Source organism: Petromyzon marinus, chromosome 18 (assembly GCF_048934315.1).
Source record: "Petromyzon marinus isolate PM22_M1 ecotype Great Lakes invasive population chromosome 18, UKy_Petmar_22M1.pri1.0, whole genome shotgun sequence".
Classification (NCBI taxonomy): domain Eukaryota; kingdom Metazoa; phylum Chordata; class Hyperoartia; order Petromyzontiformes; family Petromyzontidae; genus Petromyzon; species Petromyzon marinus.
This window is the reverse complement of record NC_133684.1, coordinates 5,043,597-5,056,513: the sequence shown is the minus strand read 5'-3', so window position 1 is coordinate 5,056,513 and position 12,917 is coordinate 5,043,597. Positions and strand designations below refer to the sequence as shown.

The following is a 12,917-nucleotide window of genomic DNA, read 5'->3' as shown; positions in this document are numbered from 1 at the left end:
AAACAAACACGTTAATGGCAGACTACTTTGCAACGCGCGGTAATTAAAACGCAGATGATTTCAGTGCAAAATCAGACGAGCTTAATTTATTCGGCGCATCTGCAGCTCCCCAAGGCTCGCCTGCGCGAAGCTTGGGGGCAGAGTGCCTGCTGGGGAACATTGAGAGCGAGTCCTCACTCGGATTTACAAGCCGCAGCATCGCGCTTTGATTTTTATCATCTTCGCACACAGCCATATTGCTCGCGGCGAGGCTTATGACAATCACGCAAAGGTGTCACGGTATTTTATTGTCATTATTTATAGGCGTCTCTTATCATATGCAATTTGTTGCACCTTCCTGCGGCTGTGTGTCAGCGGGAGGTACAGTATGAGTGCAATGTGAAGTATGTTGACAATTTCGCTGAGTTTGCAATGTGGGTTAAAGTGCTTTTGCTGCCCGTCTTCATCGACCCTTGCTGGCCCGTAGGGTTGGCCGTGATATCGTTTTTCACGATAGAATTTGACGATTATCGGGATATCACTTTCCCCTTACTTTCTTCGTTGTACAACAAATTTTGGATTGTCAGCGTCTTGTTTTTTTATGATTTGATCTGCCTTAAGTACGAATAAATGTTGCTTGAAAGTTAATTACCTGCAGTCCACTCAACATTAGCCTGCCGTTGGTCATTTAATCATCGCATCTTTACAATTCATAATGCTTGTAACGTACGTGCCATCAGCTGCACGAGCTATGAGTAATCAATTGACTGAAATGACGACATCTTATCGTGGGAACTCTGCTGCCAGATTACTGAAACTTTGTACTGGCAATCTCGAGCGCAATGCTTTTCTGTGTGAGCTTCCCAGTCTGTGAAAAGCTTATCTCACGTAACACGTGGTTTTCCGTAATCGTGAAAAGTTTCACCCCTCCAGTATCCCAAATGCAACATTAGCGTGGCGTTTGTATGAATCCTTAATGGGTCGATTCTTGCTCACGTCGTTCAATGAGTGTCTCGCGAATGTAAACATCGATGTCAATCCATAGATCGATGCATGAATAATTTGCATGCGCATCATGTGGACGCCCTTGGTGAACGTCGCTTATCGCTACAAGTTTAGCACTGTGGGCAAATGTCGCCATTGCCCCTCGGTTGCCATCCTGTTGTGACCAGGACAGGGTTTACGATGGACACGGTGGCAAGATGTTAACTTCCTCGCCAGGTGTACAGGAGGCCGTGGGTTCGATCCCGACCCTGATGCCTGTATATTTGTAGTTTGCGTGTTCTCTCCCCCCGTGGCCGCATGTATTTTTCTCTCGGCCCTCCAGTTTTGCCCTCCACATTTAGAATCGGCATCACGTGTTTAGAGCATTTGGCTGCTATAAATTTCCACGCGATAAGCCACTTTGTTGACCTCTCATTTGCGGTCAGGTCGCTCCTGAAAAAGAGCTACATAGCTTGGTGGGTCTTGCCTGGTAAGATAAAACTAGTTTAGTTTAACATTTTACTTAAACAATGCGACCCCAAAATGTATTTTTGAATCGGAGAAGAGCCCTTTGGGCAGACGAAGGTGATGCTTAACGGAGCGTTTTCCTAAAGTGTACCTAACCACTTGTCACGCTCCGATCCCCTTCCCAATCCAGGTGTTTGGCGTGGGTATCCCCAACCCGTACCGGCTGCGCCCGTTTGTTGGGGCGAGAGTCCCCGTCAACAGCAGCTTTTCGCCGCTCATAAACATCCACAACCCGCACAGCGAGCCGCTGCAGGTACGACAAGAACACCAACCGCCATTCGCCACTAAGTGGCGGTGGCGTCACCACGGCGCTTGTGTCAGGCTAAGTGCACTTTAAGGCCACACGCAGCGCGCTGCCAGCTTCTAAGCCGTGGTTCAACGTTTAGGCTCTGGATTGTTGGTCACATTTTCAGTCTTATTCAAGGCGGTTCCCGTGGACTTGCACTTGTGTTTGCCACTTAACTCATTGCCCTCTGTCAGGGGTAGGGAAACCTATGGCCTCTGGTCTGGACATGTCCCACGAGTTCAATTCATGCGGCCCCACGGCAGCGTGATGCCCACCACTTTGAAATTATATGAACGATCGCTGCGAAGCAACTTAGCCGCACTAATCGGATACTAGATGGGAATATTTTCGATCTCGTAACAAACGCTGTGCTTCTCATTTTAGCGCACCCAGTCGTCTTTCAAGACGTTCATTGAGCAGACGTTTATTGCGTGCGTTATTTTTGTGACCAACGTTTAGTGCCATCTAATTTTTGCCCTGCCAGAGGTACTTGAACATCCTGTTCGGCCCTGAGGAAAGCATTCCCTTTAGCACTTGTCCTTTTCACTCCATCTTGGTACCACCAAGCCTAACCTGTCTAACGGGCTGCGGGGTCGTAAGGTTGCCAACATCGCTGTGGGACTCGACGCATTAACCGCGTCGTTTTTCAGCGTTTTTTGGACACATACGGAAGAAGAAAACTCCCGCGGAAAGTTCTTGATTGAAAGATGTTTGGGACTTTAGCTTTATCGAATTGCCATGCAGTTCCTTTACAAGTCGAGGGTCCTGAGTCATGTACTGTTTATTTGTATCGGGCGTGTAATACTGCGGGTGCAGTTGTGGTGGGGTGATCGACGCACTGCGCTATTAACCCGGCGACCTGAGCTCGATTCCGAGTTGTCATCAGTGGAGAGTTATATTTAAACCGGTCTCAACTCGCACTGACCAGCGTGGTGAAGTATGGCCAAACAACCCCCCATGACTAACATGCTAGATGGACAAAGGGATGTGAGTTATGATTTAAATTATGTTTATAATACAGCAAGATCTCAGAGTACGCGGACCTGCTCATTTGCGGTTGACCCCAATTCATACTTACACTTGTGACTCGTACTTTTGCTACACGCACGGGGCGGGAAGCGAGGAGTCAAATCACTCCCCCGCCATCACGCGGACGTGGATATGACGGTGTGTAATTATCGCCTGGGCAAGAAACGAGTCCAAAAAACTATAATGTTCTCTCTGACCTGGATGTTGCCAATGATTAGTGAATCATTTACTTAGAGTACTGTGCTTTATTAATCATGCATGTACCTTTATATACATTTTATATACACTCTTACATTTTATATTCTACACTGGTACAGGCGAACCCAACTTGCGCGAATCGATGCTTACGCGGGGGTACATATACAACAATGGAACCTCACCCCCACGTACTCTTAAGACTACTGTATTGCACTTGAAATTTTGCAATTTTTCACGTGCTTTAAGTCATTACCTTGATACATGGCATTTTGATGGTTATAACGTTCAAATGTTTTTTTTAGTTAGCTGTATAATGGTTTTGAGCACATTACCTTGGTGATCGCACTTGATGAGCAATTGTGTATCCCGCACTGTGAATGGTGTGTGAAGGGTGTTTCTGTCACGTGTTACTTCGGGATTGTTTCTTATGTTTAAAGGTGATGTCGGCCGTGGTTTGTCATGAAGCAGAGCGATGTTTCTGATGATTATCGTTGCTCCCAATAGGTGGTGGAAATTTACTCCAGCGGAGGGGACCTTCACCTAGAACTTCCAACGGGTCAGGCAGAAGGCCCCAAAAAATTATGGGTACGTTGTGTCATAAGTAGTCTGCGTGGTAAAAATGTGTGACTTGTGTGTGCAGCGTCGCGGTCGTGTAGTGGTTCTCGCACTGCACTTCAAACGCAAGGCTTAACATTTCTGGTGAATTGCTTGCTAATAGCACTTGCTTCAATAGCCTGTATGTCCTTATGGGGACCTTTGCTTTGTGTGTGTGTGTACATATACATGCAGTATACAGCAATATGGAAAGCGGCGGCACAGTGGTTAACGCATGGAACTATGAACCCAGCGACCCGAGTTCAATTCCAAACCATGGCTAACAGTGTGGCATATATCTGTACTGGTCCTGGGCTTTCTCAAAGTCAACTTAAAGTAGTACCTGGAGGGGTGTGTAAAATTAACATCAGCAGTGTAGAGATAAAGGCGTCGTCCAAACCTCACTCCCTTGTGCGCTCTGCCGGCCATCATTGGTGTGCACTTGCAGCACTTGCCCGAACAGCCTGTGGTAATAGGGGGCACCTTTGTCTTTATATATGTATCGTATGTGTGTTGGGAGTGGCGGATTGTGGGTTGGTGCACTTTGATACGTTCTCAGTAATCTGGGTTTTCATACGTCATCTGTCAACAGCCAACGTCGCCCGCAAGGGATTGCATTCTTTCTAGCGCAGGCTGTCATTGTGCAGAGAGTCTGAGCCAATCACGTTTTAGGGCGGGTACCCACCACAGCTCCGTAGTCACCCCCAAAATAGGTGTATACAGCAGGGTCCCTCCAGGAAATAAAACCGCACTTCCCTCTCTGCACACGAGTTGTGTGCAGGAGATCGGAGAGTGGTTCCGTTGTCCATCACGTGACTTCTCTATTTTTGGTCGTTTTAATTTCATTTCGAGTCCAATAGTCGCTCCATTCCTCGCCGGTCACACTCGTGATTATTGAGATACCTCTGCTATAAAGAAGTGCCTTTGGCCGATTCTACACCTATTGTAGCTTTTTTTTCCCCCTTCATTTCCGTGGTTTTTTACGACCGTGAGTTTTGTTATTTGTGCTGGCGCATCACTGCCAACAGAGCGTTGTAATTTTTTTTGTACCTGAGGTAAATGTTGTCTTCAGCTGGCTTGTACTACCCCTAGGCCATCTCTGCCTAAAATGAGCACCCAGGCAGGTGTGTATTTTGTGTGGCGGAGACCAGCCATTCCAAACCCTAAATAGGCACTCTCAATCACCACGTAGCCCGACAGGCTGACCAGGGTGCATGGTAATGCTTCGCGTTCATAATGTCAAGATAAATCAGAAAAAAAAACAATCATTTGTTGCTCCTGCGGTCGCCATTCATAGGTTGACAGAAATCGGTTAGAAGACGTATTTACTGTGAATGGAGTATGAGAAAGGTCATTCCGTTATTGACCGGATAGTCGTTATGAAGCCATTGCGCGAGACAGCCCTGTCGGTGACACATCAGACTCTTCAGTTTATTATTCAGTAAAACTTTTCTGCCGTAATTTATTTCTTACTAATTGCGCCAAGAGGCACTGAAGCGGCAGTGTTCTCCATTCTCTGTGGTTTGTACTCTACGACATGACGTGAAAAATAGACTGTTTTGTTTCTGTTATTTCGGCAAAACAGAAGATACTTTGTCATTTTTATTTTTTGTGTGGAGGATAGGGAAAATGATCCATGCTGGGTTGTTCACTGGAATTTGTCGAACGTTCGACCTCTGCGACCCAAATCGTATCGATTGGAAAATGGATCGATTGCGTAATGCTTTAATGCATGTCATGTTGACAACGAATTATAACATAATTGGATCGTTCCATTGTGATTATGTTGATTTGCTGCCAATAGAATTGGTCTGGTGACCCGAGATCAGCGGCTCTATTGAGACATACCGTACTTTCTGGATTATAGGGCTCACCAGAAAGTCAGAAGCACCCCAAGCTTTTGCGCCCTGTGTCAATAAACTGAAACAAATATGTTTACATGCACGCACACATATCACCTACCGGATTATGAGAGGCGTCCCCAACCTTTGCTTTAAAATGAATATGATAAATTCACGTAAGTAGAAAAAAGAATAGATCACGAAGTTTTTTGTTTGTTTTTTTCCGCCTGATGACGATTGCTTGCGTTGCGATCTAAACGTCGTGATCTGTAATTTTTTCTAGCTACCACGTGACTTTACCGAAAGAACTAAGGCGTATGGATTCCTGCAGTCGCGAAAGCTTCAAATCAAGATTGCTATGATAAAAATGTAGACTTCTCAGGTCATTCCTGTAAGAATTCTATATATGTATGTTTGGTTTAACACGTAGGCTTTCGCGACCAGTAATTTTCATAGTAAAGGTTTTTGGGTTAGATCACGTAAGTATAAATGTGTCGCAACCCTCCACCACCCAACACGGCCAAGAGTGAATTCACTCTTCGGACACATTGGTGGGCTGAGAAGTAACTAAATGGCGTTTTGTTAACGTGATTCATTTCTTACTGATTGGCCGTTTCGGGTGGTGGAGGGTTGCGACACATTTATACTTACGTAATCGAACCCAGAAACCTTTATTATGAATCTTTATATTTGATCATTAATATGGGGGGGGGGGGCGGAATGTGGCCACTGCGTTGATTTGAACCCAGAGGCCACGGGCTATCATCAGTGGCAAGTGATATCGGAGCCTGGCCCCCCAGCCTTCATTTTCCAATTTGCACTGCCCGGCGTGGTGAAGTATGGTCAAACAACTCCCATGAAGGACGTGGCGTGGAGAAGGCCCTCATCCAGCAGCAGCGGTTGACAGCGGGCTGCAATTCTTTTAATTCATCATAATCATTGCAATACTCGGCTATTCCTGACCCTCCCGTTTGCAAATTCTGATAGTGTGTTCCTTGGAGGTGGTCCATTGATTAAATTGGACTGATCGGCCCGTTTGAAAGAGAGATGTAAATTATTTACGCCCGTCACTGTAATTTAATGATTCCCTTTCAGCTGTCAGTTCCACACTTCCCTCCCACTGCCCTCCCACTACTCTTTCCTACACTCATTAAAATGAATATTATTGTCCATAAAATGTAGTTTTATTTATATAGCCGTCATAAATCAAGAGCGCTGTACTGGGGCTCATCAAACATCCAATTATCTTCCTTCAGTCAACCCCTTCAACCTGAGCCTTTCACTCTTCCATCTGCAATGCCTGTCCTCTGAGCGTCTCTCTCTCACTCTGACGAACTCGCTCGCCTGCGAGGTGGCGACCATCCCAGCAAATGGGTTCGTGAACCCGTCTGCTCAGCGGACATTCATGGGACAGTGATGGTACTTTTAGAGAGTAGTCCTATCCCAGACGAAGCTAAACGAACACGGGCCGGTCTTTGTCAGAGAGCTAAGCCAATCAGCATTAAGAACCGGCGAATCCAGCAGCAGCTAACAATGCTATATAATCGAGGGAGAAAGTGAGCTGCTCAATTGAGTTACTGAAGATGATTCCCAGCATGTGGAGCGAAACCACCGACATCGTGCCAAACAACACGTGGTTCAACCCCAAAACGCATCGGCGAGTTTAGAATCCCTCTCTCCCTCGTCCGGACACGATTCCCCACACTTCACCGGCCGTGTGTGCGTCTCGTCTGTCTCTCCGCGTGCCTTGCGCAGGAGATCCCGCCGTTCGAAACCAAAGCGGTGATGCGGGCGAGCTTCGTGTCACGCGAGGCCGACAACCACACGGCGTTCATCCGAATCCGCACCAACGGCAGCGAGCCGCACCAGTACCTCATCCTGCCTGTGGAGGTGGAGGTCACCACAGGTCAGGACCATGGGGGGGGGGGGGGAGGGAGGAATGGGGGTTTGGGGCTATTAAGGCAGGGAGCGAGGGGACGTAGGGCGGGGATTGGACAGCTAGAGAATGTAATAACTGGGTCAAGGGTGCGGTGCAAGAGTTGCAGGCAGCTGGAGGATGCCGATGCTGGTGGTCTCATGGCTTCACCGTTGGATTGTTGCGAGGCTGAACACATCCGAAAAGAGCTACGAGCGCAGTTTTACTTCCATCGCCACCAACGCTGCCATCAGCTTTGTGATCGATGCGCACATTTCACCGCAGCGTCGTAACCGTCAGACACGTCGCTCTCCGGTGTGTGTTTACGGGCCTCGCAACTCCAAAAACACACCACAGCGTGGTGCAGCACAACCGTGACAACCTTACGCGGTCGTGAGAAACACGTGCACGGTTGCGTTATGTTCCAAACAAACGACGTGCCGCATAAACCAGTGACGTATACCAAATTAGGGAATGCTCCTAAAAAAAAAAGAATTTTGTTGGATTAAAGACAGAATAAGCAGCAGCGCCTAAAGGTTTGGCCGAAAACTTTCATAAACAGATCCTAAACTCCATGGGGAAGCAGTTTATAGTGCACAAGCGCGTATATTCTTGTGTCGGTGTGGTGCAACCACGCGGAGAGCGGTGGCGCAGTGGTTAGCACACTGTCCTACGAACCCGGCGGGCCCAGTTTAATTGACGGCCATCATCGGTGGAGTATATCCGAAATAGTCCTTGGTCTCCCTTAGATTGACTTAGCCTCATGAGTACCTGCTGTGGTGTGTAAACATCAGCACTGGGGGTGACAGGCTGTTAGGCATGGTTCTGGTCGCACCAATCCCTTGTGCACCGTGCCGGTCTTCATAGGTGCTTGCTTATAGCACTTGTTTAGGCTATGCGGGGAATCTGTCTTTGTAGTGGAACCATTTTTCTTGAAGCTTCTCAATTGTTATACGATTTATATATATTCCCAATAGTTATATTTCCTGAATTTAACGTTTACAGTAATGTTGCTGTATAATCAACACGTATTAAGACTTGCTCATGTATATTTTTGTCTTTTTTCTTTCCAGTGCCAGGAATATATTCATCAATAGAGATGTTAGATTTTGGTACATTAAGAACACAAGGTAAGATGAAAGTATACATTGGTATTCACAGTTAGGCCCACTCCAGATGTCATTACTTTTCATCGTTTTAAAATAATAAGAAGCAAAATTACGCTTCAAATAAAAAAAATTTGACTGTTTTTTTAATTTATTTGATTTCAAAGTGTAAAAAAACACAACACAAAAACTGACGTACCGTTTCTATCCTTCTGCAGATACTCCAAAAACATTAAATTTGTATTTATTAAATTCGGGAAGTAAAGACGTACCAATCACAGTGAGTAATTTGCTTTTTCAGGTTTTTTTTGCGCTTTGCACACATTGTTCACTTGTAATGTTTTGTTATGGCTTTCCAACGTGCTTTTGCGCTGTTCCGTTTGTTGTTTGGCATGATGTTTCGCCGTTTTAGCTATGCGGTGGGAGGACATCGTGCCGAGCAAAGTTGTTTCGTATTTGGGGGCGACATGTCGTGCCACGATCAGCTTGTCATGTTCTCCCAAACGCTGCTATTGCAGTTAACTTCACTTCTATTTGTTGTTGTTGTTGCGCAGAGCGTTAAATTATCACCACCCAATGACGCGGTGTCCGTGGAATTCAAGCCCATAACGCTGAAAGCGCAAGAAAGAAAATACGCAAAAGTGGCTAGTGTTACATACGATCGTAAGTCAAAGCACCAAGTAAATAAACAAATACCTACATAAATTGCTTATGTAAAAACTGAACTCCACACTGAACACAAGCCAACCCAGTTATTCCATTGCAAGTCTTCTGGTCTCCACGTATTACTGTGTGTCCGCGTCCATTGAAAAAGACTCGAGCCAGCCTGCACCATTCCAAGTACGGCCTAGTGTGGCTTGTGTTTTATCCTGATGCTGTTTATGCCATGCCACGCCATGGACTCGGAAGTGATCGGAGTTTAAAAAAATATAACAATAAGGTTTTACATTTAATTATCTTAGGTTACACTCTACCAAAATAAAACATGTTTTTGTTCTGGCCTATGCAAGCGACTTCATTGACGGCGCGTCTCGCTTGAATTTGACCCCGTGCCCTGAGGACAATTTACGAGGACAGCTCACGTGGAAAGCGTGCAGCTCCCTTCCAAAAGGGAGCCACTTGGCCCCATTAAAAGTGAGCTACGTGGCCCCGCTAGTGCCAGCTTTGCTAGGCAATGCCACTGTGGGACTCTAAGTCGAGCCTGCTAGCAAAACCGGGTTGGCTCATTTCCCACCGATTGCATGAACATCACAAGATTGTGGCTCCGTCTGCGTTGCGTGAAGTCGCAAGGGCGTGTTAATGTGTATCCAGTCCTTTAACTACCTTGGCTGCTCTTGCTGTTGACAAGCATGCAATCGGTAGGGGTTGGCTCGTTAGCATTCAAGATGAGCGCCGATAAAGGGAGCACGAGGCTCTCTGATTGGCAGAGCTGCATCTCGTCTCGGAGCTCGTCACTCATCATTGTAAGAATTTAGTGCCCGGTGACCCAGCTGGGTCGGGCTTGTGTCTATATTTAGGATTGAGAGAATCTCGCCTAGGTTAGGTTTGCCAACGAAGCAACGGGTTAAACGGGCAGGGCATGTGTGCAGATGACTCAAACCACGTAACAGCCCATTTTGTAAATCCACTGCTGGATGAGGGCCTACCCCATGCCATGTAGCAGCACATGGGGGGTTATTTGACCATATTTCACTATGCTGGTCAGTGCAGGTTCCTGAAAGCGGCAAGCATAGATTTTGGAGCATAGCAGAGTACAGTGATGGATTTTGTTTCATTGTCCTCTGTTGACATTGCAGCCCCCGCGGCAGACTAAAATGGCTGTTTTTTAAACGTGGAGGTTTGTCCCTCAAGGCACTATCCAGATCTGATGAGATTGAAATACTTTAATGAAATTTTTCAAGTAGAAGTTTCGTTAGTGTTGAGTTGACCCTTGACATTATGTAAGCTGGTGATGATATTAATTTGTTGTTTTGATGTTTTATCCAAAGGAATGTAATCGTGGGAATTAACTTTGTTTCTCTCCTCCTCCCCGCCCCTCCAATGTCCCCTCGCCTCTTCCGGAACAGCCTCAAAGGTCAAGAGGCCACTGCAGTCATCGGGAAAAATTGTCGTGAAAGCAAAAGAAAAATCGTACCCAAAGCTGGAAATAGTTTATCAAGCAGAGGTGCTAGAAGGGTAAGAATGGCATCTGCTTATGATGAAACCTCATCGTGTTACTAGTTCTGATGGTATTCAATTTATGTGTCTGGAAACGAATGTTCGGGACATTCACAGGGGATCGTGTGGGTTACAGGACTGTACAATGTACATTGTGGTCAGACATGTTAAACGCAACGTGCAAGGCAGCCCAGCTGTTGGTAAACTAATTGTGACTCAGTTGTATATTTGTGCTGAGTCATTCAAATGGTTTAATTGCTATCACACAAAACTTGCCTCATGGAGTTTGCTCTGAAGTTTGCCTGGAAGCCGGGCAGCCTCACAGCACAAAAGACAGCATTGCAAATAACAAAAAAAACATTCGTTCGTATTTCTGAATGAGAATGAGAGGGGTGGCTCATAAGGACCGAGGGGACAGGCTTTTCTTTTGGGTTTTGACTTGTGAGATTTCTGTGGAGATGTGTGTGTGTGTGCATTCGCGTGCGTGGGGAGCGGTAGTGAAGCGTTTAGCGCCGCTGCGCTACAAACCCAGGAACCCGAGTTTGATTCCCGCTCACGGCCAACACGATTGGCGATTATCTGAAATGGTCCTGGGCCACGCGAGGTCGACTCGGCTTCAAAATGAGTACCTCGTCCGGTGTGTGAACTTTGCCGCGAGGGAGACAAAGGCGGCCGGGCGTGGTGCCGGCGACCCACCCCCTCGCGTGTACCATGCCGGCCTTCATAGGCGCTCGCCAACAGCACTCGTCCCCCAACAGTCCGTTAAGGTTTTTGCGGGGGATCTTTGTTTTTGAACGCAGGTACCTGGGCTACGACCAGGCGGCCACTCTGTTCCACGTGAGGGAGGGTGAGATGGAGCCGTCGGAGCGGCCCGTGTGGCTCACAAACACCTTCAACTTCTCCATCATCCTGCACAATGTGTCGCTGCCTGCCGACGTTCTGCACATGCTGCAGGCACGCTCCTTGCTCGCACGAATACCTACGCCGTTACCCAGCCCCGAAGATGACGGGGGGGGCGGGGGGGGGTGGCGTTGTGTGGATTTTCTGGGGCCGAGCGTTCAGAAATGGCCAAACACAAATGTTATTTAAATTATTGGCATTGTTTTGTCAATTTAAATCGATTCTTGCATTGACAATAAATGCGTCAAATTGTGCGTGTGAGAATTAGTTTGTTGCCGTTGAGACAATTTGTTATGCACTTAGTACAAGTTTGTTACACAAAACTGTGCAAACGAGACAGAAACGAAAGTTACAGAAACAAAGGCGATGATAAATTGGGATGAAACATTCATCTATCCTTAGCTCGAATGTTAATGCTGACTCGTGACAATTCCTCAAATCGTTTGCTTAGTGAGATGGTGGTGGTGGTGGAGGGGGGGGTGATCATTACGCACGTCTAGTTTTAATGCACGGCTTCTGCACGACTTGCACTCGTGTGTTTCTCGCTCTTCGTCGTGCACGCACGTTACCAGGATCAACAAAATAGAACCGTCTCTCAAATCGGATCGCGATTCTTATAGTGACAGCTCACCGAATCCGCCGGGGGTCGGAGTGGGGGGGGGGGGAGTGAGCAGTGAACGTTGACAGTTTGCGCGTGAAAGAACAACAACAACACACTTGCCGTTGAGTTGTGGTTTTCTCACCGGTCGTCGTCACCCCCAGGTGAAGAATTTCAGCCGGGCGGTGCTGCTACGACCCCAGGAGAGCTGCTACGCCTTCTCGCTTGCGTTCACGCCGGCGCCGCTCGACCCTCTGGGCGCAGTCCCCGCCGGGCTCGCCACTAACGTCGTGCTCGCGACCAATGCCTCGCACTTCCAGCTGCCCGTGCAGGCCTACACAGGCTTCCTCAGCGTAAGGGGACAGTGGGGCGAATTAATGATTGTGAACACGTACATTTTTTTGTAATGCAGGGTAGTCCTCCACTTGCGATGGAGATGCGTTACGACGACCCCATCGTAAGTCAAAAATATCGTAAGTCGAAGATGGCCCTAGCCTACCCAGGAGTCTTAAAGAACGGTGATAATTTAGCAAAACAGAGCAATTCACAGTACCGTACTGTATAGACTATATACTGTATGTATTTATTACAATACTGTATTGCACAGTAAAATGTAAAGTAAAAATGAAAGATAAATTCTTAGCCTACCTATATGAACTGCAATTTAATAGAACGTTTTTTCAGGAAACAATCCTATCTGCTATAAAAACTTTTAACATGCATTGAACGTATCGTATCGTGGTAACCCTAAAATGAAATCGCTAAAGCTACGTATCATACACGCATTGAACGTATCGTACGC

At 46.9% G+C, this 12,917-nt stretch overlaps 1 protein-coding gene across 3 annotated transcripts in view; it reads left to right on the top strand.

The window, feature by feature from the left end:
* Positions 1-12,917, top strand: part of TMEM131 (transmembrane protein 131) — a 114,566-nt gene that overhangs the window by 61,255 nt on the left and 40,394 nt on the right. For all 3 annotated transcript variants that reach the window (XM_076067816.1, XM_076067815.1, XM_076067814.1), the window contains exons 7-15: positions 1,622-1,744; positions 3,509-3,589; positions 7,195-7,345; positions 8,428-8,484; positions 8,679-8,740; positions 9,015-9,123; positions 10,527-10,635; positions 11,418-11,565; positions 12,274-12,468. In XM_076067816.1, coding sequence (XP_075923931.1) covers positions 1,622-1,744; positions 3,509-3,589; positions 7,195-7,345; positions 8,428-8,484; positions 8,679-8,740; positions 9,015-9,123; positions 10,527-10,635; positions 11,418-11,565; positions 12,274-12,468 — 1,035 coding nt within the window. The remainder of the gene's footprint in view (positions 1-1,621; positions 1,745-3,508; positions 3,590-7,194; positions 7,346-8,427; positions 8,485-8,678; positions 8,741-9,014; positions 9,124-10,526; positions 10,636-11,417; positions 11,566-12,273; positions 12,469-12,917) is intronic.